Raw genomic sequence first — 27,239 nt, 5'->3', positions numbered from 1 at the left:
GGGCCGTTTCGTCATCCCAATGAGCAGACCCGAATCACCCACGTTCCAAATCCAAAAGCCACGCATCCAAATCCCAGGAATACCCTACTAAAAAGCATGCACAGTATACCAAATCCAAGGGTAATTACGTAATTGGGAAAACAGAATTACTGTCGGGCCCCATAAATAAAATAAAGAAAGAAAGAAAGTGAGGGATGCACGCAGGGAGCATAGAGAGAGAGAGAGAGAGAGAGAGAGAGAGAGGCTCGCACTCTCACACAAAAGTAGCTCTCGGAAAAGAGAGAGAAAAAAGTGCTTCGTTTCGAGACGTTATCGGATTTCAAATCTCCTATTCGCCGGAATTTGGGAACTCCGTTCACGTCCGCCACTAGGGTGCTCTGTTGGTAGGAACAGCGCATAGATAAATTACTCAAGTAGAGAGAGAGAGATAGAGAGTCGGTAAGTTAGAGAAAGAAAGAGTTCATTTCCGAGCGACGTGGTATTGAAGACTTGAAAAATTAGGGATTTTGAAGAAGCTAGCGTTTCGTTTCGGAGACGTTAGGGGACTGATTCAGGTGGGGGTTTTTGTGTGCTTATGAAGTTGAATTGGGGATCTGTAATTCCGGGCTTTGCTGAGGGACAATTGTGGAAAGTTTCGTGATGTTCACGCCGCAGAAGAATGTGTGGCCGGGCTGGTCGCTCACGCCCAGAAGCGGGGCCCAGAAGATCGGGGTCGGGTCGGGTCGGAACCCGGGCTCCGGCGCCGACGGGAAGGGAAAGAGCGTAGTGGCGACTCCGAATTCCGGTTTGGGAGCGGAAAATGGTGGGAACAATGTCTTGGTGGAGGCGGGCGGGGACACGGAATCTCTGGCCGAGAATTTTTCGAGGCTTCAAAACGAGGTTTGTGGGTTATATTTGGTGTATCGTGCTTGAATTTTTGTGAGTATTGGGTGTGTTAGATTGTTTTGGTATTTGGGTTACTTGGTGTTGTTGCTTTCAGTGTTTTTGTTATTATTATTTTTTATTTATTTATTTATTTTTTATAATGGATTTTTGTTGCTGTCGACTTTCTGTCAGTTGGGATGAAGAAAAGCGTTTGAATTCGCTTTTTTTTGCACCTTTCACGAGTTTTCTTGGACTCTTTTTAACTGGGAGTTAGAGTTGGTTGGTAATTTGAGTAAAAAAGTGAAACTTCTTTATGTGGTTGGAATGTTGGTACACTGTTCTTAGCAGTGTGACTATGATTTATTGGTGTGGTAGTTGTTTGCAATGTAGATCGGGCAATTCAAGAAACGTTGCGCTTTAATTTGAGGGCATTATGGCGGCCAAATTTTTTTTTGTTACTTTGTTTTTCTCTGATCATGGGTTTTGCTCTTTGCCTTTACATTCTTAATTTTGGTGAAACATGCTATTAGGATTGAACAGAAGATTGTTGTATTTTTGAGGTGATGTTCTATATATCTGGATGAAAGTCATAGGAGTTATGTCTTTCCATGGAACTTCTGTTTAAGCAATATGTATAGGTTTTGTGACAATAAGGGTATCCTTGGTCGTACATGTTTAGGTGGCAGCATGTTACCGCTTAACTTTATTTCTTCTGTTTGTGCATTGTCTTCATTTGGCGTATCATGGGTCCTAAACATGCTATCATCACAGATTTCTATATGTTTTTTAGACAAAAAAAAACCTGTTCATAATCTGGGCCACTGAGGATTTGGGCTCATGATCCACTATTCTCCCAAAGTCATTAAAGTTACTGTAGTTTTTGGTGTTGTTGCATTCATCAATGTTGGTTGCCTCTGAGATGATTGGGAATTGATAATGCTGCACTCTGCAAAAAGGAAAGCATTGAAGCTGAGAATTAGCATTCAAGGAAAGTTGCAAACAAATTGTGGAATAATGTTGATTGTGAAAAATAAAAAAATACAGTTATCATAAAGAGAAGAAGAAGAATAGATAACTTAGGCATCAAACTTTGTTTTCCTAAGCATTATACCTTGGGTTTCCTTGGTATCCACCTTAGAAAAGGATTGCGTCCCACAAACTTCAAGAGTATAATTGTTCAAACAGAAAAATTCTCTTAAAGCTTGTTCTGTATTGAATTGAAAGCGTTCATTAGTTTTTTTCAGAAAACTAAGCCCAACCCTAATATGGCTTGAACCTAATGGCCTTTGAGTAATTAGTCCAAACTAAATAGTTGATAGAACCCACAAATAAAATCCCAAAAACATAGGCTGTGTTATTCTCTCACTTTGATGCCGGAGTCTGGAGCGCCTATTTATCAGTTGGAATCCAAGTTGGTGCTTAGATACTTCCGGAAGCATAGGGTTGGCAGATTGGGTGAGCATCTGCTTGCCGAGACTTTAGAGGCTTTCAATGTTCCCATGGCTCCTTCTATGCTGTTATTTGGGGCTGTTGCCAAGCTCTTGTCAGCACCAGCGAGGGATGGGGTAGTGTCTACACCTGCGCCTTTTCGAGACGAGGTCTGTCAGCATCTTATTCGGCGTGGCTTCCTTCTCCAAATCGGCGCTGTCCTTCCTTCGTTAGAAGTGGGTGGCTATTCTCTCTCTTCGGTCCAGTCTATGCTTGGGTGCCCTCCTCTGTTGTCTTTCTCAGAGGTGGGTGAATCTTCGAGGGGAGCTGGTTTTGAAGAGATTGGTGGTCCTCCCGGGGAGGCGATTGATCTTAGTTTATGTTTTCAAACTCTAGGGGTCTCCCACGAGGGGAATGTGAAGGGCTTTTTAGACTTTATGGCTCAAGTTGATGCGGAACAGCGTCAAGAGGCTCCAGTTTCAACTTCTAAGTTTAAAAGGAGTCTTGGAGTGAAGAACTTAGAGTGCATGATTAATTATGATGCAGGGGTTTTGGTTCTAGCTGGGGCAAGGCAAGAGGGCCCCTGCTGTCATGTAATATCCTCTGGGTTTTGTGGGGTTCGTTATGTTGGTTTTTTTTTTTTCCCCCTGTTTTAATGTCCTTTTTGTATGCTTCTTGTATGCTTAGGGACGCCTTTACGCTTTTTATAAACTTCTTTGCTTATTTATAAAAAAAGAAAAAATCCCAAAAACATAATAAATGGTCCTATTGTAGAACCTGTATCCAAAAATATGAAATTACCGAAATACACTCAACTCCTAATATGAAATAAAACTAAATTAAAATAGAAGAGGTTTCTCATTGACTACATCAAATGGTTGTTATGGGATGAATTGACTGGTTTGATTAGCTAGTGGAACTTGCCTTGGTGCATTGATTTCAATGATTCTCGCTTTCAGGGCGGACCCAAGTATGCCTTTGGGGCCCCGCAAAATTTAAAAGATTTCCTTCAAATCTAATTTTTTTAAAGGTAAATCCCCAAAATTTAATTATTCCCCAACCCCCCCCCCCCCCCCCCCCCCCCGGCAACAACAATTATTTTTTTTTCATAATTTTGCCCCGTGCATCGGGATTTCTGGTTCCACCCCTAGTGAGAGATCGGGTGATACCTGCATTAGTCCAAATATGGTGGAATTCTCAGACTTCATTTTTGAGCAAGGGCTTTTGGATATTCCTCTTGTAGGAGGAGGGTCTTTTATGTAGTCAAATAATAGATATCCTCCCTCTTGGTCAAGAATTGATAGATTTCTTATTTCCCCCAAGTTGGAAGCTCGGGTTCCTATCTTGACCCATAAGAGATTGCCTGGATTGTGTTCGGAACATTTCCCCATCTTTCTTGATTGCGGAGGTCTTCATGGAGGTAGAAGGTATTTCAAGTTCAAGAACATGTGGATAATCTTAGAAGTTATTTCAAGTTTAATCATGGATAATCTTAGTAAGCGGCATGTCATTGTGGTTGATTGGTGTTGTATGTGTAAGTAGAATTGGGAGTCAATGGACCGACTCTTACTACATTGTGAGATGGCTATAGCCCTATGGAATTCCATTGAAGCCTTGTAGGGTTGGCGTGGGTTTTGCCTAGTCTAGTGGTAGATCCTTTTGCTTGCTGGAAATGGTATTTTGGTAGGATTCAGAATGTTGTTATATGGAAGATGGTTCTTTCTTGCCTTATGTGGTGTCTTTTGAAAGGAGAGAAATAATCAGAGTTTTGAAGACTCTTTATCACTAGACAACTGCCATTGACTTAAAGATTTCTAGCTTTCATGTTTTTCTTTTGCTAGCTAGGCGTTTCTTTTGTATACTTCCCGTGTACTTGGGTTGCGCTTTTTAATAAATTGTGTTTACTTATCAAAAAGAAAAAAGGAAAAAAGAAAAGAAAAGAGCTTTTGTATCTATCCTTTGAACTAGTACCATGATACTTCTCATATAAAGATTGATGGATTTTATTTAACTGGATGCATGAATGCTTGGTAAATTAAGGTACCTAGGTACTAGGCAGTCAAGAGATGCTTTGAACCAAATGAGATTTTTTTCCAATTGTTTCCCCCATTTTCTCAGGCCTCCTGGTTTTTCTCTCACATAAAACATTGACGTTTTAAGGTACAATCTCAAATATATTTACTGCATCATCAACAGTTTATTTGAAAATTTGTAGTTGATGCCAATTAGTTTATGAGAATCCTAGAGCCAACACTAATTTAATTGGGATAAAGCTTACGCGTGTTTTCAGCAATTCGTGTACATTATCAAATACCCTTCCCCTTTCCTGTTATCCATTTCTTAGCTTATGGGCAGCGTTTAGCCAGCTCTTTGCCTTTTTGGTCTACCTTTGTTCTTTCTTCTTTCCTAGGTACTCTTCTAGATTTACCTTTTTTTTTCCTCTCCTAAGCATCCTTTTGGATTGATCTTTCTGCTCATTTTTTTGGGGGTATATTTATTTGTGCCATTATTCATTTAGGGTCTGGTTTTGAAGCCATTTACTGTTGTTTTTCATTGTTTTATTCTGTAATCTGATACTTATACTGTCTTCCACTCTTCATTTATTATAATATATGTAATGTGTTGCACTTATCTGATTTTTTGATGTTTGGCCAGCTTTTTGACTATCAGTACAATATGGGGCTTCTTTTGATTGAGAAAAAGGAGTGGACTTCGACGTATGAAGAACTTAGGCAGGCAGTAGCAGAAGCAAAAGATGCCCTTAAACAAGAACAAACTGCTCACTCACTTGCAATATCTGAAGTTGAGAAGAGAGAGGAGAATTTGAGAAAGGCCCTGGGTGTTGAGAAGGAGTGTGTGCTTGATGTATGTTCCTGTTTCTTGCTGTATCCATACTACATCACCTATTGCACTTGTCATCACTAACTAACTAAAAGAAGTAGATATATTTTAGGGATGGCATATATGTCTATCCAATTTTCAGTTAAGATTACCACCCATCAACGTCCTTCTTTTAAAAGGAAAAAAAAAATTCAATTCTCAAATGTTTTTTCAGCTCTTTATAAGGGTATTCTACCCTTATTCTTCTCTCTCTCTCTCTCTCTCTCTCTCTCTCTCTCTCTCTCTCGCACATAAAACGTTTAAAAAATAAATATAAAAGAAATGAAGGGACCTCACACAGCTTGAAGGTCAGTGATGATTTTAAGGATAACTGTTATCTTCTAAGTTGCTGTTATTATGTGAATAGTAAGCCTTATCTGTTTGGTTTTGGCGTCATGGTTTATCTGTAGAATTATGAATAACTTTTTTTTGATGAGTAGAAACATGAATAACTGATTTTTCATTTATTGAGATCATCTTTTAGCAGCAAGTTTTATGCTAAAGACGGTTCTCTGGTTCTCTGAATTTATTTATTTATTTTTTCTCTTGGAAATAAAAAGATATTGTCATGAACCCAATATATATATATATATATATATATATATATATATATTTTAAAAGGGGAATGCTAAGTATTATGCTTGTCGGCTATTGGTCGTGATGTTATCAAACTTTATTGTTTAGAAAACAGAATACAGGTGATATTTACTAATGTTTGGCGAATGTTTGGTTGCAGCTTGAGAAGGCTTTGCGTGAAATGCGTTCAGAAAATGCAGAAATCAAGTTTACTGCTGATTCTAAGCTGGCTGAAGCAACTGCTTTAGTCACTAGCATTGAAGAGAAATCTTTGGAGGTAGAGGCAAAATTGCGTGCTGCTGATGCCAAGCTTGCTGAGATGAGCAGAAAGAGTTCAGAAATTGACAGAAAATCACAGGACTTAGAGGCTCGAGAAGCTGCACTTCGAAGGGACCGCATATCCTTTATTTCTGAGTATGCTTAGTACTTTTGACCCTTGCTCTACCCATATGCTCGAAATGTATCTGGTCCTGATGTTTTTGCAGTAAATTACTTGGAGTAATATGACATAATTCAAATTTTGTTTCTCATTTAATTAAGTTTTTCCATTCTTGCAGCCGAGATGCTTATGACTCTACTTTGTCTAAGCAAAGAGAGGACTTGCGGGAATGGGAAAGAAAATTGCAAGAGGGAGAAGAGAGGCTATCCAAGGGTCAAAGAATTCTTAACCAAAGAGAGGAGAGGGGAAACGAGAATGATAGGATTTTCAAGCAGAAAGAAAAGGACCTTGAAGAGGCACAGAAGAAGATTGATGCAACTAACATTAGTTTGACAAGGAAGGAAGATGATATAAGCAGCAGGCTTTCAAATTTAACTTTAAAAGAGAAGGCACGTATTTCTCCATGCTGAGTGGTTACTAAATCTGTAATTGATTTATGTCTTAATTTATCAGTTTTCTCTGGATGCAGGAATTTGATGCCATGAGAAAAAACTTCGAGATTAAAGAGCAGGAGTTGATTGCATTAGAAGAAAAGCTCAACGCTAGAGAAAGTGTAAGTTCTTGCACCTTGCTCTTTTTTATTAGAAGATTCTTTGTGAAACATATCTCAAATTTAGTGATTTTGTATTATGTTGGTTTTCTGACCAATCAAAGTCAATGCTAACCTGCATCGGTCATCTTGTTGGTATGTGTCTTGTCATTTGTGTACTCCATCTAGTGTGTTTTGGCACCTTTATAATCAGCAATTTTGGAGTGAAACTCGTCCAGCAGCTCTAGATTTTTCTGTCTAGGAGGCTGCTGCAATTCTAGATTTTTTCAGATTTCCCTTTGTATTATCTTTTTTGGTTTTTTTAGGGGGGACCGGGGTGTTCAATTTTTTTTTTTTCCATTTTCTTATTCTGGACGTATTTGTTCTGTTGTTCCCGTTTTCCCTATTTGGTGTAGATCTCATTCTTCTTTTCCTCGGATTTTGCTTTCTGTTTTTGCACTTACAAAGGAAAAACTTAAAAGCAGCATCGGGCAATTGGTAGAGTGGAACATCGTTAGCTATCATTTAAAGTTGTGCTTCTGATTTTCCGCCCCTCTTTTTCTTATGTTTTGTGAAACATCCACAGGCTGAGATTCAGAAGCTTCTTGATGAACACAATGCCATTCTGGAAGCAAAGAAGCGTGAATTTGAGTTGGAAATCAATCAAAAGAGAGAATCCCTAGATGATGAGTTAAAAAGCAAGGTGGTTGAAGTGGAGAAGAGGGAAGCTGAAGTTAATCACTTAGAGCAGAAAGTTGCGAAAAGAGAGCAGGCGTTAGAAAAGAAATGGGAGAAACTTGGGGAGAAAGAGAAGGTCCATGAATCAAAATTGAAAGATCTGAAGGAAAGGGAGAAGTCCATCAGATCGGAAGAGAAGAATTTGGAGGGTGAGAGGAAACAAATTCTTGCTGATAAAGAGGATTTGCTTAGTCTTAAGGCTGAAGTCGAGAAAACAAGGGCTGACAATGATGAACAGCTATTGAAGATACGTGAGGAGCAGGATCGGCTTAAAGTAAGTGAAGAAGAGAGGTCAGAATATGTTCGCTTGCAGTCAGAATTAAAACAGGAAATAGACAACTACAGGCTTCAGAAAGAACTGCTTCTGAATGAAGCTGAAGATTTAAAGCTGCAAAAGGAGACTTTTGAGAGAGAGTGGGACGAGCTTGATGAGAAAAGAACTGAGATTGAGAAAGAGCTGAAAAAAGTGACTGAACGGAAGGAAGAAGTAGAAAAAATGACACACTCTGAAGAAGAAAGACTAAAGAATGAGAAGTTGGCGACTCAGGAATATATACAGAGGGAGCTGGAAGATCTTAAATTGGCCAAAGAATCTTTTGCAGCTCAAATGGAGCACGAGAAGTTAGCTATTGCTGAAAAAGATGAAAGTGAGAGAAGCCAAATGCTTCATGATCTTGAGCTGCGGAAAATACAACTCGAGACTGATATGCAGAATCAGCTGGAGGACAAGGAAAAAGACTTGCGTGAGAGGGAGAAATTATTTCAGGAAGAAAGAGAGAGAGAATTAGACAATATTAATTACTTGAGAGAAGTAGCTAGGAGAGAAATGGAAGGAATAAAACTTCAGAGAGTTAAAATAGAAAAAGAAAGACAAGAAGCCGATGAAAACAGAAAGCATCTTGAGAAGCACCAAGTAGAAATGCGTAAAGACATTGATGAGCTTGCTGACCTTAGCAGGAAGTTGAAAGACCAGCGCGAACAATTTATTAAGGAGAGACAACGCTTCATTTCATTTGTTGAAAAACTCGGGAGTTGTGAGAACTGTGGTCAAATCATCTCTGAGTTTGTGCTCTCTGATTTAGAATCTTTAGCTGAAATTGAGAATGCAGAGGTTCCTCCTCTGCCAAGACTGGTTAATATTCATTTGGAGGGTGGTGATGGAAATGTGGCTGCTTCTGAGAGGCCAAACAGTGAGGTATCTCCAGTTGTAGTCAGCTCAAGATCTCCTGTTTCTGGTGGAACTGTATCTTGGCTACGCAAATGCACCTCCAAGATTTTTAATTTCTCGCCAAGTAAAAAGATTGAGTCTGCTGTTGTTCAAAATTTGGAGGAGGAGGCACCTTTGTCTTGCCAGAATGTTGATATGGAAGAACCATCCAAGAGGATAGCTAGCACTGAAAATGATGCAGAGCTATCTCTTGGTGCTGCAGCTGGTTCTTTTGATGTCCAGAGGATCCAATCTGACAACAGCATCAGAGAGGTAGAAGCCAGCCAAGATCCATCAGCTGATGATCAAAGCAACATCAATAGTAAGGTGCAAGAAGTTGCAGAAGATTCACAGCCATCTGATTTGAATGGTGGTCGGCACAAACCTCGCAAAAGAGGGAGGCGGGGGCCTAGGTTGCATAGAACACGCTCTGTGAAAGCAGTTGTCGATGATGCTAAGGCTATACTTGGGGAAGCTTTAGAAGCAAATGATAGTGATTTTCCGAATGGGAATGCCGAGGATTCTTATAATAATGCCGAAAGTCGTGGTGATTCTAGTATAGCAGATGAGGGACTACCAAAAAATGTACGTAAGCGGAATCGTGCTCAGACATCTCAAATCATGGAGAATGAGCATGATGGCGATGATAGTGAAGGGCGTTCTGATAGTGTTGTGGGTGCCCAGCGCAGGAAAAGGCGACAGAAAATTTCTCCAGCTGTGCAAATTCCAGGTGAAAGGCGATATAATCTCCGGAGACCCAAAACGTAAGTTCTATATCCATATGACTATCAGTAATGTGATAACAACATACTTAAAAGAAAGGGTGGGGGGGGGGGTCCTTATCTCTCCATGCTTTGCATATACACTCGCTATTCCAATGGAGAGGTTTACTCCTCTCTGTGGTTGAAGGTGGTGTAAATTAGTAAATTGTTTTTAGACTACTGTATAGTGTCTACTGAAGCGAAACTTCATTGCTTGACATTGTCTGTTAACTTTTCAGAAGCATGTCAGGCAACTAATTCTTGTCATTGCAATTATGGTTTTCAGTGGAGTTACTGTCACAGCTGCTAGAGCCACATCCGGCCTTAGCAAAGAAAATAAGGAAGAGACTGATGGTGTTAGAGCAACAGAGGAGGAAATTCTTTACTCCAAAACTACTCCTGCACTTTCAATTGGAGCTGCTAGTGAGAATGGCGGAAGCAGTCACTTTGTGCGGGTAAGGGTATTATAAAGAATTCGGTTTTCCTCTAAATCTCTTTAGATTTGTTGGAATGCTGTGTCTGCATGAACATGTGTGGTCTTGCTTTTGTTTTTTGTTTTAAGTTTTGTTGTCCAGTTGCTGAGGGCTCTTAAGAGTTTCTGAACTGATTTTTTCTGTGTCAACATCTGTGCCTTGTGTGACAGTGTGAGAGGATTGCAGACACGAAGGTTGGCGATGTTGATCCAACAAAAAAAACTGTAGAGAACACAGCCATGAGTGAAGAGGTGAATGGAACACCGGAAGTGGCAGTGGTGTATGTTGATGGAGATGAGTACAGAAGTGAATCCCATGGTGAAGATGACGTCGGGGTTGATGTCATGGATGGGGATGACGATGAGGATGAAGAGTCTGAACATCCTGGTGAAGTCTCGATTGGAAAGAAGCTCTGGACTTTCCTTACAACATAATAATGCTGGATCCAGTGCCATAAAGTGGCTTTGGATGGATCTTGACTGCATGTACTTCTTTAGATATGCTTTTAGGAGTTTCCTGATGTGTAGCAGTGTGTATCAACAATTCAAATGTAGTTAGAAGCTCGGAAGTATTCAAGTTGGGGAATGAGTTTTTCTCTCCCCTTTCTTTTTAGGATTTAGGCTTTTGGAGGGGGGGGGGGGGGGGGTGTTGGGTGGTGGTGTTTCTATTTTTTAATGAAAATCCTAGATATTTTGATGTAGTGGTAACCCAGTGCATATTTTTTAACACTGGACTCTCAACTTTACACTCTTTCCAATTGTTTGTATCAAATAACCTTTTTTTTTTTTTTTTTTGGGTTCTGGAATGATTGTTTGAATCCTGTGGCTCTCTTTGGTTGTTATGGTCTTGAGTTAAATTTACTCGTGATATGTGTGTAGTGCAGTGAATGCTGAGGGTTGAGGGAAGCTCAGAAGGTAAATTGAGTACATGTAATGAATTTTGAGCCGCCTGTCGTACTGAAGTTGCGGAGGGCACTGCTGCCTCCTGCCTTGAGAAATAAGTAACTTTTGCATGTGTTTTATGTGAATATATATATTATAATAGCAATAAAGGGAAGATTGTCTTTTAACCTGTCATTCCTCCAACAAGACGGTCGTTTTGTAGAGCTCCACGGCTCTCATCCATCCAGTGTTGGTCATTTTGGATTCCTTCGCAGTTCGCACCTACAAGTGGATGAAGAAGGCGATCCAAGCAGTTCACCGACGAGTGTGAGAGACTTGCCAGCATGCACCCCCCAAAATGAAGAAGCAACCGTGGCCGAAACTCTTTTAAAGTCTAGACGAATATATCCATGGACAAGTCGTTGATATTCAATTTATAGTATCGATATTCCTTATAAACTGTCGTTAAACCAGTCGCATAGTTTACAGCTGTGGAATGTTCTACAATCACAACGTCAGTGAGTTCAAATGTTGGCAAATTTTTTTGCACATTGCTAGTGAGAAAAAGAGAAAGAAATAAACAAAAATGGTCCACTTGAATCCGTCCGAAATAAACGGACAACTTGACAAAGATCGGATCAATGTGTTGATCTTGACCGTGCAGTTTACCAGATCCGTCTAACCCAGTCGGAACCAACCTATCCATTTTTACATTTTAATCATGTGTTCCTAGAAAATTCTATTTCAAATAAAAATAAGAGGGCATGTATAACAAATGGAGAGTCACATACTACATGGTAAGAAAACAATCTAAGATCAACAAATACCCATCTAAATTTTGTACACGGTTTCCCTGATATTAGTCAAGAAAAAACATGTTCACGAGTTCAACAATCGCATCATTTACCTCCTACTTCGATGGTAATGCCTGTCACTATGAGATGAAAAACCCCGGCTATTGTCATTCCTGCTTTCATCAATCCAATGTTCATACCTGCTTGAGCCATAATCCCTAAGTGGATCATAGTTTAAGGGACCTTCATCAAACAATGGGCTTCTTCTACTCCTGTCTGGCAGGGAACTTCCAAAACTAGGGCTTCTTGACCTCGGAATATTACTTGTTGGGCTGTGATAATCGTAACTAGAATCATAACCAACATACCTCGGAGGGTAACTAGAGATAGAAGGGCTAAATCCTGGTTCAACGCCAGGAGGCCCATCATCTGTGAAATCCCTGGACCGCCTTTGCTCGCGATGATGCCCTCTGCTGACAGGTTCTGAATAATGGTTCGATCTCGAATGCAACCTGTTTCTGGAAAGTTCTAAACTTGAAGGCCCAGCCGCCCAAAGTCTTCCGTCTGCTTTTTCTGGAATAGGCGCATTTACTCCAGGAAATCCGACTGACATTTTCTTCCGTGGTTCAGGATAGTCTGTTTCAATAATTTCACCATCCTCTTGTTCTTCCTTAATTTCCTCATCGGCAAATATTGTAATCCCTGATGGCTGATTGTCATCATCTTGATCTAAAAAAATGCCAGTATACATGTTATGAGAGTGGGAAAATGAAAATACAAAGTGAAAAATAAAAAGTGAAAAGTGCAAGTCACAAGTAGAACAAATAAAAGAATGACAATCCACAAAAATTACACTAGGTTCATGAGCCTATAGTTCAAAATTCGAGAACATGTTCAATGGTTACGACCCCCAAACATCATGAGGCATGAGATGAATAATCTCTGTAGGAATTCTCTCCCATATCCTACATAATTATGGCCTAGAATTTCCTCAAATAAATACTAGATTGCCTCCTATGGATGAGAGTGGGAATATTCATCAAGTGATTTTTAAAAAAAAAGACATAACAGTCTCGGCAATGGTCAACAATAATAATCAATTTGTATGAGCTAGTCTTCAGCCTACAATGATAGTAGATCACTGATTACTCCTTTTTCTGCTAGGCTGATTGAACATATCAAGTAAGTGAAGCAGGAATGAAGGGATAGGTGATTGAAAAGAACGAACCTCCAAGTGTTATGGGATAAACGAAACCCAAGTTCAATTTACAAAGTACCAGATTTTACTTTCCTGGCATTATGGGTATTTCAGAATCTAATTGATGAAACTTTGAAACCAAGTGAAAACTGACAATACCAAAAGTACACAAGATATAATCAAATACCTAAATATCCAGGGGGGTATCCAATTTCTCGCATTCTGTTAAGCCAAGGGGGTGGATCAAGCTCCTGCATAAAATGAAAAACTTTAAAATCCCAGAAAAAGATGCCAAACTCAACAATAACGTCCGTAGTTTCATCTTTACAAACTATCTCCAGCAAGTATAATTGACAACTTCAACATCTCCATTATAAGAAAAATATAGAAAAAGCGATCATATGGCAACATCTTTAAGCAACTTCAACCTTAAAAAGGAGAAGTACTAGCATAGAACCTAAAAACATAGGTCTGACATAACGGACTTAGGTCCATATTGCAAGATTCACGAAGAGTATACTTGAGCATGTAAGCCCAAAAGCATATTCCATACGGAATAAGAAGCAGACACTGTATTCAGGAACAAAATTAATAGAAGAAAAATGAGACTGAAAGTGCAAAACAAAACTGACTCAGGTCCATCACAAGTAACTGATGTTCTTAAAACGTAATAAGGATTCAAGCCATGTTAAGGGAGGTTGTTTAAAAATATAATGACAAGAAGAAAGCCTTAAGCCTTTGTCACTTGGGTTAGGCTATGTGAATTTCTATTCACCTTTCAGCTCTCCACGGTGCCATTTTCTTCAGCTAAACTGAAGTCCATTTATATATGAAATGTAAATTGGGTTATGCCTAGTCGAGTAGTAAACCTTTTCGCTTGTTGAAGAGGGTTGAGTGGCAATTCTCAGAGTGCAGCAGTGTGGAAGATTGTTCTGTTTCGCCTTTTGTGATGTCTTTGAAGGAAGAGAAATGCAAGAAGTTTTGAAGACCGCAATAAGACATTAGTGGAGATAGTCTTTCTTCTTCAATATTCTTTTCAATTGGGCAGCTGCTTTAGATTATCCTAATTCATGATGTTCTTGGCCTATTTTCCATTTCTAGCTCAGTGCATCTCTTGTACACTTCCTATGTAACTGGGCTGCGCCTTTTGCGCTTTTTTATAATATTTCGTTTTCTCGTTTACTTTTGAGGAATTTCTTGTTCGTTTTTCACTTTCTAGCTAGGTGCGTTCTCTTGTATACTGCCGGTGTATTGAGGGGCGCCTTACGCTTTTAATAAGACCTACTTATTACTTATCAAAAAAAAACTTATAAAAAAAAAAAAATGGAAGGTAAGAAGAATAATTACATGATTTATGTACAATTTGCTTAAAGGTAGTGGGGTGGTGGTGAGGATGATGAAGAATCATTTATAATATTAAATAATTGGAACATGGAAAACTCTGCATTTTCTTTTTATTTCATTTTTCAAGCTTTATAAAAGAGATTTTTTGTATTAATCAAATTTGTTTATTAGTTGTGAGCATTGTAGTTGTAACAGTAGTGCATCAAATATGGTTGGACGACCAAGTTCAATATGAGTCAATGCAAGAGTTGCATTCGTTGCATCGAATATTTATACCTGCTAAATTGAGGACGCACTGGTGTTGATAATGAAGTAAACTGGGATTTTTGGAATTCGAAAGCTCTGTTCATGGGTAGGGATGACCCTCAGTAAAAAGACTAAATTAACAAAGTAAAACTTTTCTTGGAAGTTAGATTTGATTCAAGTTAGCTTAAGTTAGATTTGATTCAAGTTAGCTTATGTCCCAATAACTTAGATCTGGCTACTTGGATGTTCTCTTCGCATGTCTATTTTACTTATTTCAGGACATGAGAATGCAAGTACCTTATACATGCCATCTTCCTAGGTAACCAAACCAACCAATAGGAACTCGGTAAAATGAATTCGGCAGTGATTTTGCTTGAAATACTTAATCCCAACATGAAACACCACTAAAAAGAATAAATAGGCTTTCATCAGAAGAAACATACCCCGAGGCCCAAAAGTTGCCGTGTTTCAGCATCAAGAGCACCCGGCTTCAAACCATCGTACTTTCCACCTGGAGTATTTTGATAATATCGAGTTGGATTGCGTGAACCAGTATTTTGATTGCGTTTGGACTTTTGCTGTTTGCGAGCATTATTGACGGCAACATTGTCACGAGGCTTTGGACATTCTTTCAGAGAATGATTATAAGAGCCACAATTGAAACAGCGACTCGCGTCATATATTATCCCCAAGCCTCTACAATTTTCAAAAGAAAGGAAAACATCATAAGCTAATCTAGCAAAACAACTATCATATACATGTCAAACATGAAAAAAGTACACAGTTCCACTGGACACAAAATAGATAAAGTAGGATAAGACCAAAGCAATGGCAGATATATGGGAATTTTGCTAGCAGAATAGGCTCATAAGATTTACTCGTCCACAAAAGAATTCTTCCAAAGAGATCAAGGAGTCAAATGTGACAACAAAAAGAAAAAGGCTCTCACCAAAATATGGTAGTAGATGAACTAATTGTTATACATGAATGCAGAAATGCCTCCATTATAAGGAAAGATGCAATACTACGACCTAAATCTATAACATAGATTAGGAACACAAAATTATTTATATTAACAAAATATAAGTAAAAGAGTTTGCAATTTTTGTGATGATGTAGATATTGCATAGCCCCATCGGACAGTAATTCTTAACATCAGACATCTCCAAGTAAAATTTGTTGCAACCTATGCTCTATCCCTGGAAGACCGTGAATCTCATTGAACTTAATGCTAATCTTCCAAGCATCCTCACAATATATAACAAATAAGCTTGCTGTCAGCTAGTCAAAACAGACCCTCACATTTCCAATTATCTTGAACTAAGCTGATCAGACCAATATAAGGTTTCGTCTATAGATTATACAAAAAGTAAAGAGGGCTTACCCCTCCACATTGCTTGAACCTTCAGCTGAAGTCAAACCTAATGCATAACCACGATCATAAAGAGGCACAGAGTTACTATCCAAAGGAATGAACTCCTGGTTCTGCTGCTTCCTTGTTTGGTTGTCCATCCAGAAAGACTGCAAGTTAAACATCATTTACATTTTGCAATAAAAGGTCACAAACAACACTATGGTCTGATGCCGTGACAACCATGCAACTTGGGAGAAATGCCTTAGGCACATACTAGCTAACAGAACGGCATCCCCACTATAGTACAATATTAAGAGCATCAGGCAACCAGTATGTCCCCATAGTGATACAACCACAACAGCCTGAGGATGGTTAAGGAACACAGACCCACCAAATTAAACAAAGATTTTGCATTCTAATAGCCATGAAGCTATTTATCCAAGAAATACATGAAGTTCTAATAAATGCCAAAGCATTTAACAATATGATGAGATGGATAAGATATTATAATTAATCATTAGTCACAAGCCTGAACTCTCTCAAAGATAAAAGCAGGAAGCATATTTAAGCATAGCTGCAGAAACTACAAAATAGTATGAAATCAACAGTTATAGGCATCTATTACCCTAAAATTTGTGCTGTACATAACACATATATCAAAGAGCCCAGCTAATGTGTCTAATATCACCAATAATTACCCCTGAAGTTGGAATGCAAACATTGCGTCGTGTCCTATTCATAAAATTGAGTCGCTAACAATAACAGGCTTGTTCTGAAGAAAATATACAATTAAGACAACTAAAGATCACTTCTAAAATATAAAATCCTTTCAACCTGAAAATATTACAAAGAAGTCTTCTAGGATCAGCATATTTAATTCCTATGGGAAGACAAGAACTTCACATTATTCACAAGTACATCAATTAGTATTGTTAAATTATAAATTAAATGATTAAATTCATTCATTCCTATCAACTTAAGCTTTTGGGACGACTAGTGATTTAACAAGGTATCTGAGCAAATGTCTTAAGTTCAAACTGTTTTCATTGTTCACCCCCCATTTCAATTAAATATTCCACGTGTTGGCCCTCACTTATTGAAGGAGAGTTTGATCCCACATGTGAGGAGAAGTGTTATAATATTAATTAAATGATTAAATTCAGTTTCTTATCAGCTTAAGCTTTTAGGATAAGTGGTATTTTAACATAGTATCAGAGTGTAGGAGTTGGTCCTAAGGAATTGTCATAGTTCTGTTTTTCGACAATAAAAAATGGAATCACTTGCTTTAGCCTTACCGAGGCTCTCCTCTTCGATAAGGACAACCTAGTCATCCAATGATTTTGTTTCAAATTGTGGGTGGCTGTGTTTCTTTGGCAATCCACAGTCCGCATTGCCCAAATTGTGGTCTTCATCAGTCAGCACCACTAGAAGCCGCGCTTTGTGTTTCGGTTGAGACTCTTCTCCAAACGCCTAATCGACCCTTGTACCCTTGTTGCAACACTGCTATGGTAAAGCCAACAATTGTGTTCCTTTATTTATTTCTTTCATAAGTAATTAAGATATTATTAAAAGCATAAGGCGCTCTCAAGTATATAGGAATATACAAGAGAATCTATCTAACTAGTAGGAGAGAGAACAAGAAAACCATGATAACTAATGACCAAAGGAGAAACAAAAGCAGTTGTCCAAAGATACAATGTGTTGAAAAATAAAGACTTCATCTCCTCCAAAATCCTCTCACGGTCCTCAAAACTTATGTCATTACTTTTCCCTCCCTAGGCACAAGAAAAGGAATGACATCTTCAAAAGCAATTTTTTTTTTTTTTTTTGGGCCCATGCTTTTGTTCTAGCCTACCATTTTCTTTTCTTTCTTTCTTTTTCTTTAAAAAAAAAAAGGCAAACTTTTGCTTTTCCACCCATCCCCTTCCTATCAACTTAAGCTTTTCGAATAACTGGTGATTTAACAAGTACATAAATTGCGACGCTTGAAAAGAAGTCTTCTAGGATTGGCATGGTTTATTCCTAGGGGAAGACGAGAACTTCACATTATTCACAAATACATCAATTAGTATATAGGCTGCGATGTTTATAAAGACATATACTGGCTTGGATGATGTTTTAATGGAGACAATACCATACAGTCCTTAGATGACACCAATTTTTTTTTATAAGTAATAAATTTTATTAAAAAAGCGTAAAGACGCTCATAAGTACACAGGTAGTATACAAGGGAGCAACCAAACCAGCCCAAAAAGAAAGAGACCCAACAAACCCGTGAGACCCTAAAAACACAAAAGACCTAAGACCCACGAGGCACTCAACACTACATCATGTGAGCCTTGCCTTTCCGACGCTGGGAGGTTGCATAATCATCTCCATAATTGATGGAGTTTTCAAATTCAACATCTCTCTCCTATCTTTAGTCTTTTGACGTGCAACCATAGATTCTCGATGAAACTCCTCTTCGCTACCGCTGGCATTCAGGATAGCCAAAAGCGGAGCCTCATCCTCTTCATCAGGCGGATAAACACCCAAAGGGAAAGGGGATACTCCATCCTCCCCATCCCAAACCTCAGTGCCCTGATCCCACACAACAACCTCCCCAAACGGACTAAAACCAACTGGCCACTTCTGAGACTCGACTAGACAGTTCAACCTAAGGTCCTCACCCTTATCAGTTGATGGAGAGACGCAACGACCCAAATGAGAGGGAGTCCTTACCACCTCATCTTCCTTAACTGCTAGGGTCGACGGCGACACGACCGACACTTTAGGCGAAACTAGCCTTGCCGGATTCGAGTTGAGAAAACCCCTCGCCGGAGTTCGCTTAATGACATCCTTCACAATTAGATGACCATACCATACAGTCCTTAGATGGCATTCTTTCCATGTCAAGCACTTTGAAGCATAAGGTTAGCTTTGTTTTGGGAAATTAATTACGGGAAATAGAGTACAATTCAAAGATAGTCATGAGAAACTATCCAGTACTCCTAGATAATTGCTTTGAGCTTTCACATAAACATGGGCCCCTTGCAGGTCCAACATGCATGACCACCATTCATGTGATAGCCTAAATCTTGGGTCTGAGAGTATCGGACGATTTTGGCACAATCACACACTTTTAAGTTCCCAAGGCAGACATTAAGATTCATGGCAGTATCCCCGTTGCATACGATACTAAAAGCACATCTGCATACATATCACATTTTATTTTCTTATCTAATTCCCTTCAACTCTCTTTCTTAGATGCATGCCACCAGCTTGATAACATTGGAATTTGATTTAAAAACCTAGAGAGTTGTACCAGGTTTTTCTATGGCAGAAAATACTTTTAGGCTTCAGGGCCCAGAGAACACAATTAAACACGTGCAAGTTCATCCTGTCAACATGGAGGCACTCAGAGATACTTTTGGCTCGTAAATAATAAGTCAAAGGGACATGCATTATCTTCCAAGAAATTTATTTCCAGACAATGGTAGTAATTCATGTGATGATCTGTTTTAACAAAGATTTCATGTAGTCGCTATAAAGCAGTGTATTCCATTGAAGTTAGCAAACTTTTCAAAACAAATTACTATTACAAAAAATGACATATGAATAACTAAGGAAGTTCATTTTAGTCAACTCATTGTTTATATATTGAGGAACAGATTAACAAAATAGGCATTGACATCAGTGAAAATATGCACTCCCAGGTCGAAAACCAACTTCAACAGTGCCCACCAAAAAGCAAAACGTTCACTCACACAAAATGTATAATGAAAACTTTTGAAACAATCTGGATCTATGCAGGATCAGAAAAATAAACAGGAAACTCACCACAGCAGATTTATTCTCCATGCCAACATGTAGAGCAGGAAAGAATGTTTCTTCACCAGATTCAAACACTTCATTTGGATCCTGAACAGATACATAATTCAGGCTAGCTTTAATCAAAGTTCAGAACTTGTTACAGCAACAAGAAAAAGCAAAAAGAAAACACATTGATTGCGTATATACAAAGCATACAAAGCATCCAAATGGGTTTTCCACAATAGATAAATGAGAAAGTGTTCCGCGACTAGATAAGATCTGAAACACACCTCACCACAATGAACAAATAATAGTTCAATAGTAAAGAATGACCCAACTCCAGAGGAAAAGTCCAAAACCTAAACCTCAAAAAGCACAGAATTGTACTCAAGCTGACCAATCAAAATAGACAACTTTTTTTTGATAAGTAAGAGAATTTTATTAAAAAAACGCAAAGCGCAATCAAGTATACAGGGGTTATACAAGAGAGACAATTAAGCAGAAGAAGAAAGCAATACAAGGAAATCGTTATAACTAATCCCTAGAGGTGCGAGAAACGCAGCCGTCCAGGAGTACAAAGAATGAATAAAAAAGGAAATGAGCTCCTCTATGGTTCTTTCTTTGTCCTCAAACTGTCTATCGTTGCGTTCCGTCCACACGCACCACATAAGACAACAAGGAACCATTTTCCACACGACCGCGCTTCGGGAGCGTCCCCCCGGCCACCAATAGGCAAATAAGTCTATCACCCGAAAAAGGCATCACCCAAGACAGACCGAAGCGACTGAGGATGACATACCAAAGAGCGCGTGCAACTTCGCAATGAATAAGAAGGTGATCCACAGTCTCCCCGGTCATTTTACACATGCAACATATATCAATCACAATGACACGCTTCTTTCTGAGATTGTCCAAGGTGAGGATTTTCCCTAGCACTGCCGTCCAAGCAAAGAAGGCCACTTTCAATGGAGCCTTGGTCCGCCAAATGCTTTTCCAGGGAAATAAAATAGCATCTTTGCAAGTAAGATCCTTATAGAAAGAACTAACATCAAAAGACCCTTTGTAAGGGACCACCAGAGCCGGTCTCCCCCATCTTGAGCAACCTTGGAGGAATACAGTAAGGAGAAAAAGGAAGCCATGACGTCCACCTCCCAGTCGTGTACGTCTCGAAAAAATCTGACATCCCACTGATAGGATCCACTTACCACTACCAAGTGGTCTGCCACCAGAGTATCCTTGACATAAGCTATTTCATACAGAACTGGAAAAGCTTCCTTGAGGGACATCTCCCCACACCATACATCATCCCAAAAACGGATCCTGGACCCATTACCCAAGATAAGTCTGGTATAGCTACAAAACAAGCTCCACCCCTTCCTAATGTACTTCCAAATCCCCACACCGTGAGACCCAGGGGGGTCTAAGGAACACCAACCAGCCCTAGTAGAACCATACTTTGCATCCACCACAGATTTCCACAAAGCCTCTCTCTCATAAGCTTAACGCCACAACCACTTCCCTAAAAGCGCCTTATTGAAAATCCTCAAGTTCCGGATGCCCAAACCACCTTCGGATATAGGATAACAAACCTTGGACCAACTAATCAAGTGATATTTGAATTCATCGCCCATGCCACCCCACAAGAAATCTCGATGCAACTTCTCAATACGACTAGCAACACTGGATGGAATAGGGAAAAGAGAGAGGAAATACGTAGGAAGGTTGGATAGAGTACTCTTTATAAGGATAACCCTGCCCCCCTTCGACAGATACAACCGCTTCCAGCTAGCCAGCCGCCTCTCAATCTTACCTACAACTTCATCCCAACAAGACTTAGCCTTGAAAGGAGCTCCCAACGGAAGACCAAGATACTTTATAGGAAGAGAGGAAACTCCACAGCCCAAGATGCTAGCCAAACCGTCCATATTATCCACATCACCCACAGGAACCATAACAGATTTAGCCAGATTTATCTTCAATCCTGAAACAGCTTCAAAAGACAGAACCGTGGAACAAATAATATAAAGGAGCACACAAAGGTTGATTCACACTGACAATCTGGCCAGAATAAAATATAGCAGTTATTCCCTAACACCACATAAATTAACTTTTATAATACTTCTGAAGCCACTGCTCCATGGGACCCCACTAAAGAAAAAAGAAACTAAAAACACAGCAGCGCACATGAAATTTTTTGGCCACAACATCCAAATTTATTCCCCTCTCAAAATTCATAAAGCTATTTGAGTATGAAACTTGTGTTCATAAGAGCCAACAGGTCCAACCTCCAGTATTTAGGGAATCAACATATTGTCTCAATCAAACTTAATTTAAGCAGAGATACTTTCAGCCTTTAGATACATTAGCCATATCCAGATTGGCCATATTCATCTAAAACTCCAAAATATAATCGAATGATGAGAGGGATCCCAAAGGTACTCCCAGCACAACCCCTAAATCGGCTACTGCTATAAAGCTCACCTATAGCCTAAATTTGCTCCTTCCCCCTAAATATTTGGGAAATCCAATGACATACTGACTCTTATAACGCTCAAGCCTAAGATGGTGTGTGAAGAGTGACAAGGAACAGCTTAAAATACTCAATATTGGCATCCTCATGCAATGCACATCTATGAAGCTCATCAACAATTTATAGAGAAATCCTTCATTCACATGAACATATGTTAATCCATATGAACTTGGATGTGACCCAGGATGATAAGAAGCAATGGTCCACCCCTAACTCATCAAATCTATTTTCACCATATTCTTGCAAACTTGTCCACCACCTCCAATTTGGTTTCCTGCCAAAATCACTGCTTCTAATATGGTGGACCTCAGCAAAGACTTGACAGCCAGCCTCCCACCTAACCCACAGCTCACTTAAGATGCTATTAATCTCAATGATGTAAGGAAAATCCAAGTCCTTGCTCTCTCAACCTGTAACCGTCCACTTGAACCAAAATCAAGGCAAGAAGTTCAAATAAAAATAGAGTTTTTTTCACTAGAAGCATGTAGCCATTATTTCAGTGGAAATGATCCATTAAAATGTAATTCTTCTGTAGCCAGTATTACACACCGTAGCCTGTCCAGTGCTGCAATATTGGAAAGGGACCAAATCGTTTATTAGATGAAAAGAAACACACTGAGAAATCATTGCTGACCTAGAAGCTACTGCAACTTTTTGTAACTGAAAATAAGCCTCCAGGCTGAGTAAAACATGTATACTTCATTATCTCCAGCTCAGCAGGCAATGCTAGAGCTGTCCTCAGTTACAGTAGTCTATGACAATGACAAGAGATGTGTTATTTCTACATCACCTTGGTGTACATCAAGTGTTTGTGTACACCAAGGTGATGTAAAACTATCATTCTAATGACAATGAATAAAACCTTCTTTTCAAACTTTGAGGATAAAAAAATATGCAGTTTAAAACTTTAAATGATTTAAAAAAATAAGGCTGCCAACATATTCTGTGCAATTCAATTATAGAACTCCATAGGATTTTTTTTTTTTTTGTCTGAGATAAATAAACAATGACAATATATTATTCACTAACAAAGGTCCTTCCAGTTCATTTGCAGAATGAAAGGAGTAAAGATGATGTAGGACGGAATTTACTTAATATTTTCGTTAAAAACGAAAATAGAAAAAATGTCAAAAATAATATTGGAGCAGCAACGTTTGATTAGAAGTTTACCTGTTCGCATGACTTGATCGTCAAGCCAGGATGTTATTTTATTTTATTATTTAGAATTAAGATTTTATTTCCTTTACTTACTAGGACTAGATTTGCTTTATTTATTTCTTTTCTTTACTAGGATTATATTTACTATTGCTACTACGAATAGGTTTACTTTTATTTATTTTGTAATATTTTCCTTTTTAGGAATAGGTTTACTATTACTATTAGGATTAGGATTACTTTCTCTACAAGTATTTCTCTTTTATAAATAGACTTGCTTATTATGTAAAAATCAATTGAATACTATCAAATCAAAGAATTCTCTCTCAAATACTTTACAACGTGTTATCTTTCTTTTAGCCTGCAGGCTTGTTTTATCTTTTTGGGTAGAAGACGAATACGCTTCTCCTTGTAGAATCAAAGACGCTACTCTTTGATTAGTTACCTTAGTCTTCCGCTACGTCAAAAGACATGCACCACTCAGGCACTCAGGATAAGATATCAATTTTCAACTAGTGGAGAAAAGAATACTATATGGATAACAAAATAAATCAGAAACCAAAATTTGAAGCCTTTAGAGAAGAGTGATCATTACTTGGGACGAAGAACCATGTTGAGCATGCCACTGTGACCACTGCTGTAATAGTTCCTCAAGCTTCAGTCTACTAGCTCTGGAAAAACAAATCAGAGTTTACCACAACTTCCTTAGATATACACTTAAAATGTGGTTTGCAATATTAGTTGTTCTAAAGGACCTTTTTTCTTCTTCTTTTTGGTGTGCTCTTGTCTAGTTGTTTTATATATACAATATACTTGATAGCAAGGAAAAATAGTTTACTCTGTTCTGCGCAGATGATTACTTCTAACCAACCTTGTTATGCAGTTATACATGATATGCACTGAGGACTGCTGTTCATCAAGTGTCATCCGGGGTCTCTTAACACCTGATATAGCTGGCATCTTGAATTATGGAGAACAAAGATTCAAGGTTGACATCACAAATTAGACATAGAAGCCAAATCCCATGGGCATAAAAGATATGAGTGCTATTATTCTTTTATAGAATTATTGCACTTATAAAATTTGATGTTTTATTTCTCAAATTCTTAATCAATACAGGACCAAAGAATGTAGAAGAAAAAAAAAACTTGGCAAATCAAATGTGAAACAAGGATACAATTCCCATCCATCTTGTGGCTTCCAATGAGACTTTCATCTTGAACAGCAAGGCAACCATTCTCAGCATGCACTTTAGAGTTAAGGCTGTTCAACTTCTCAGCAATTGTAACAGTTTCAGTCAATTCAACACTCACTTGCATGATAGATGGCTTGTCAACAACATTTTTATCAAGGTTTCCTTCTTGTACGAAATGGCATTTTTCACTGCATATGTTACCATCATTGTCACCAAGGTTCTCACTGTTAAGCTTGATTTCTCTCTCCACAGAGTTACCAGGTTGAGAATCAGACTCAATAGGCCTGTGATTCGAAGTACAAATTCCGTTGTCCTCAATACCACAGCCAGAATCAATAGAAGCAGGAAGGCTAATGATATCTTCAATTTCCATATCTGAATCACCCGCATGCAAAAGATTCTCGCTATATAGTTTGTCTTCTTTATGCTCAGAATTAATAGGTTGATGATCAGTTGGCCCATCATTAGAATTATGAAGTTTATTGCTCTCACTTACATAGGCATAATCACCAGATGTGGGTAGGCCACTCAAATCCTCAGTTTCCATACTTAATGAAGAAACTTTTATTGTTGTGGGTCCAATAAGCAAATTGAAGAAGGTATTCTGCATAAGATGAATAATTATCAGACTTATCAAAAAAAATAAAAGATGAATAATTATCAGTGAACCACAAAACCAAGTATGATATCACCCTTGAAGAAGACATGCTAATGAAGAAAATTACATCAACAACAAAAGTCACACGCGCATGTATGCATGCATGTGCTGCATGTATTTATTAGACAAATCATCGATCTTTTTCTTTTTTGTTTAATCAGAATCAATGGAACAATGTACAAGCATGAGCTGCAAGTTCACATTCACAATAAAACAATTAAAAAAAAAAACTAATATATGGAGTAAATAAAGTATACAACACATTAGAGAATTCTAGCTCTGGTAGCTCAAAGATATCATAAATGCAGATGATTCAATCCTTTTTTTTTTTTTTTTTTTTGCACCAGAAATAAGTACATTCCATTGCTAAAATCATCAAAACACCAGATTGGGAAAATTGCAAGGCTGAATGATGAAACACAATTATGTTGCCAATCACAAAAGTAGTTAGTATTAAATCAAGTTGAGGAGAAAATGTCCTTAATTGTTTTTTTATTGGTAATTTACACATGCATCTTGTTGGTCTTGAACACTTGGTGTCACCCTCCACCCCATTCTTATGGGGGAGCAGGTGCCATTTGAGATAGATGTCAACAGCAAAAATGTCCTTATTTTCCGTAACGATATGATAATATCATTAACATTGGGCAGCTATGATGGACCTAGCAATTACTAAACACCCTGGAGGACTTCATCATCTTTTAATGCAATATTACATATTTTATAATTACTAACAACACCCAAACAAAAAACCATTCAAATGAACATCAGTGTTCAGCATCACGTTAAAAGAAGGTCTACTTTATGCAGCCATAAGTGATACCCCATTTTCCTCTTAGCAACAAGCCATAAGTAAATATAGTGGTGTAACTTATGGTGCACAAAATAGAGTTTTTTTACAAGAAACAGATTCAATACAAACAGCCATGCCTGCAAGAACAATTTTTTAATAACACAAGCACTATGAGGAAGCATAATTATACAAGCATACGATTACACATTCCTCCTCTTTCATGTCCCATCCTCTCATCAAATTCACACATAACACATCTAGCTCATATAGTAGTCGAAACTTTCTTCAAATTTTAGTCCAAACGTTTAAAGTCTGTTTCTATAACAGAACGTAACTACTATTTTATTATTATTATTATTATTATTTTATAAGTAACAGAACGTAATTAGTATATCCCAATGCCTCAAAAATAAAGTCGAAAACCTACCAAAACAAGGTTTTTATTATTAATATATATATATATATATATATATATATATTTTTGGAATGTCATTTATTTTTGTTTTATAGCAATGACAATTAATAGTGAACTAATTGAATAAACAAAGAAACAGGTAAACCGATAATCCTCCGCTTGGTTGCCGAGAAAAGGCAGGGAAAAGAAAATAAACGAAAACACGAAACCGGATAACTCTAACCTATAGCTTGGGAAAAGAATCCTCAACTGTACTCCCTTCATTCCCAAAAAAGAAAACACAACATGATGAACCGAACTCCTTGTAAATTTTCCCGGGGTTTCTCAGCAACCAAACGGCAAAAAACAGTTAGGGTTTTTGAGTGAGTGGGTTTACCTTGAGCGAGTAAATCTGTATCCAACTGAGAGGAGACCACAAGCAGAATCAACGGTATGCAATGGATCGGATCTATGCTCAGAGATTTGAGTCATAGCAAGAAGGCATGTCATTTAGCTTCTGAAAGAGAGATGATTGGGTGCATCAAGGAACAGGGTAGTCTCTCTCTTTTCTCTCGCCGTCGAAGCTCATGAGTCATGACCTTTGAAGAGGAAATCGTGGACTTTTACTAGGCCGTACGCTTTGGCGGGATTCGTTTGGGTGATTGGGAAGAGAATTAGCAGTGATCATCATTATCTCTTGGTGGGGTCGCTTTTCTGTAGTTCCTATGACCAAAATGCCCTCTTGTCCGTCCTTTTTCTTTACATTTTTGGTAGAGATTCATTGAACTTAGAGTGTATTTTTTTTTTTTTTTTAAATTTTTATATATATATAAGTGGCATTTTTTTTTATTCGTCGTTCAATTGTTTCGTACACTTTTTATTATAAGGGTTAAATATTTGTTTGCATAGGTGGTTTAATTGCTTCGGTATTAAATAGATACTTTGGTTTATAATTATATTATAAATGATATATGTGGAGATTTTATAAATACAGTTGGTTCTAATTCTCA

The 27,239-nt window shown here is 38.2% G+C and overlaps 2 protein-coding genes across 2 annotated transcripts; one reads left to right on the top strand and one right to left on the bottom strand.

The window, feature by feature from the left end:
• The first annotated feature begins 206 nt into the window (after window positions 1-206).
• On the top strand, window positions 207-10,687 carry LOC133859208 (protein CROWDED NUCLEI 1). The gene is made up of 8 exons (XM_062294531.1): window positions 207-879; window positions 4,948-5,157; window positions 5,909-6,162; window positions 6,306-6,576; window positions 6,657-6,740; window positions 7,303-9,425; window positions 9,709-9,877; window positions 10,066-10,687. Exons 1-8 carry the CDS (start codon window positions 640-642, stop codon window positions 10,327-10,329), a joined length of 3,615 nt encoding a protein of 1,204 aa, XP_062150515.1. The 5' UTR covers window positions 207-639; the 3' UTR covers window positions 10,330-10,687.
• Window positions 10,688-11,567: 880 nt separating this feature from the next.
• Window positions 11,568-26,892, bottom strand: LOC133859209 (uncharacterized). The gene is made up of 9 exons (XM_062294532.1): window positions 26,627-26,892; window positions 24,367-24,988; window positions 24,061-24,142; window positions 23,785-23,860; window positions 19,532-19,612; window positions 15,743-15,879; window positions 14,802-15,054; window positions 12,956-13,019; window positions 11,568-12,299 (listed from the first exon to the last, which is right to left on the bottom strand). The coding sequence occupies exons 2-9, from the start codon at window positions 24,929-24,931 to the stop codon at window positions 11,680-11,682; spliced, it is 1,878 nt and encodes a 625-aa protein (XP_062150516.1). The 5' UTR covers window positions 24,932-24,988; window positions 26,627-26,892; the 3' UTR covers window positions 11,568-11,679.
• Window positions 26,893-27,239: the final 347 nt, after the last annotated feature.

Source organism: Alnus glutinosa, chromosome 2 (genome assembly GCF_958979055.1).
Source record: "Alnus glutinosa chromosome 2, dhAlnGlut1.1, whole genome shotgun sequence".
In the NCBI taxonomy this organism is placed as follows: domain Eukaryota; kingdom Viridiplantae; phylum Streptophyta; class Magnoliopsida; order Fagales; family Betulaceae; genus Alnus; species Alnus glutinosa.
The sequence above is the reverse complement of the archived record's forward strand: the minus strand, read 5'-3'. Positions and strand labels throughout refer to the sequence as shown.

Coding starts and splice junctions, on each gene's coding strand:
- LOC133859208 (XM_062294531.1), top strand. CDS start 640: ATGTTCACGCCGCAGAAGAATGTGTGGCCGGGCTGGTCGCTCACGCCC. Junction 5,158..5,908: donor AGAAGGAGTGTGTGCTTGAT/GTATGTTCCTGT, acceptor GTTTGGTTGCAG/CTTGAGAAGGCTTTGCGTGA. Junction 9,878..10,065: donor GAAGCAGTCACTTTGTGCGG/GTAAGGGTATTA, acceptor CTTGTGTGACAG/TGTGAGAGGATTGCAGACAC.
- LOC133859209 (XM_062294532.1), bottom strand. CDS start 24,931: ATGGAAACTGAGGATTTGAGTGGCCTACCCACATCTGGTGATTATGCC. Junction 24,143..24,366: donor CCACAAGATGGATGGGAATT/GTATCCTTGTTT, acceptor TCAAGATGCCAG/CTATATCAGGTGTTAAGAGA. Junction 19,613..23,784: donor AACATGGTTCTTCGTCCCAA/GTAATGATCACT, acceptor GTATCTGTTCAG/GATCCAAATGAAGTGTTTGA.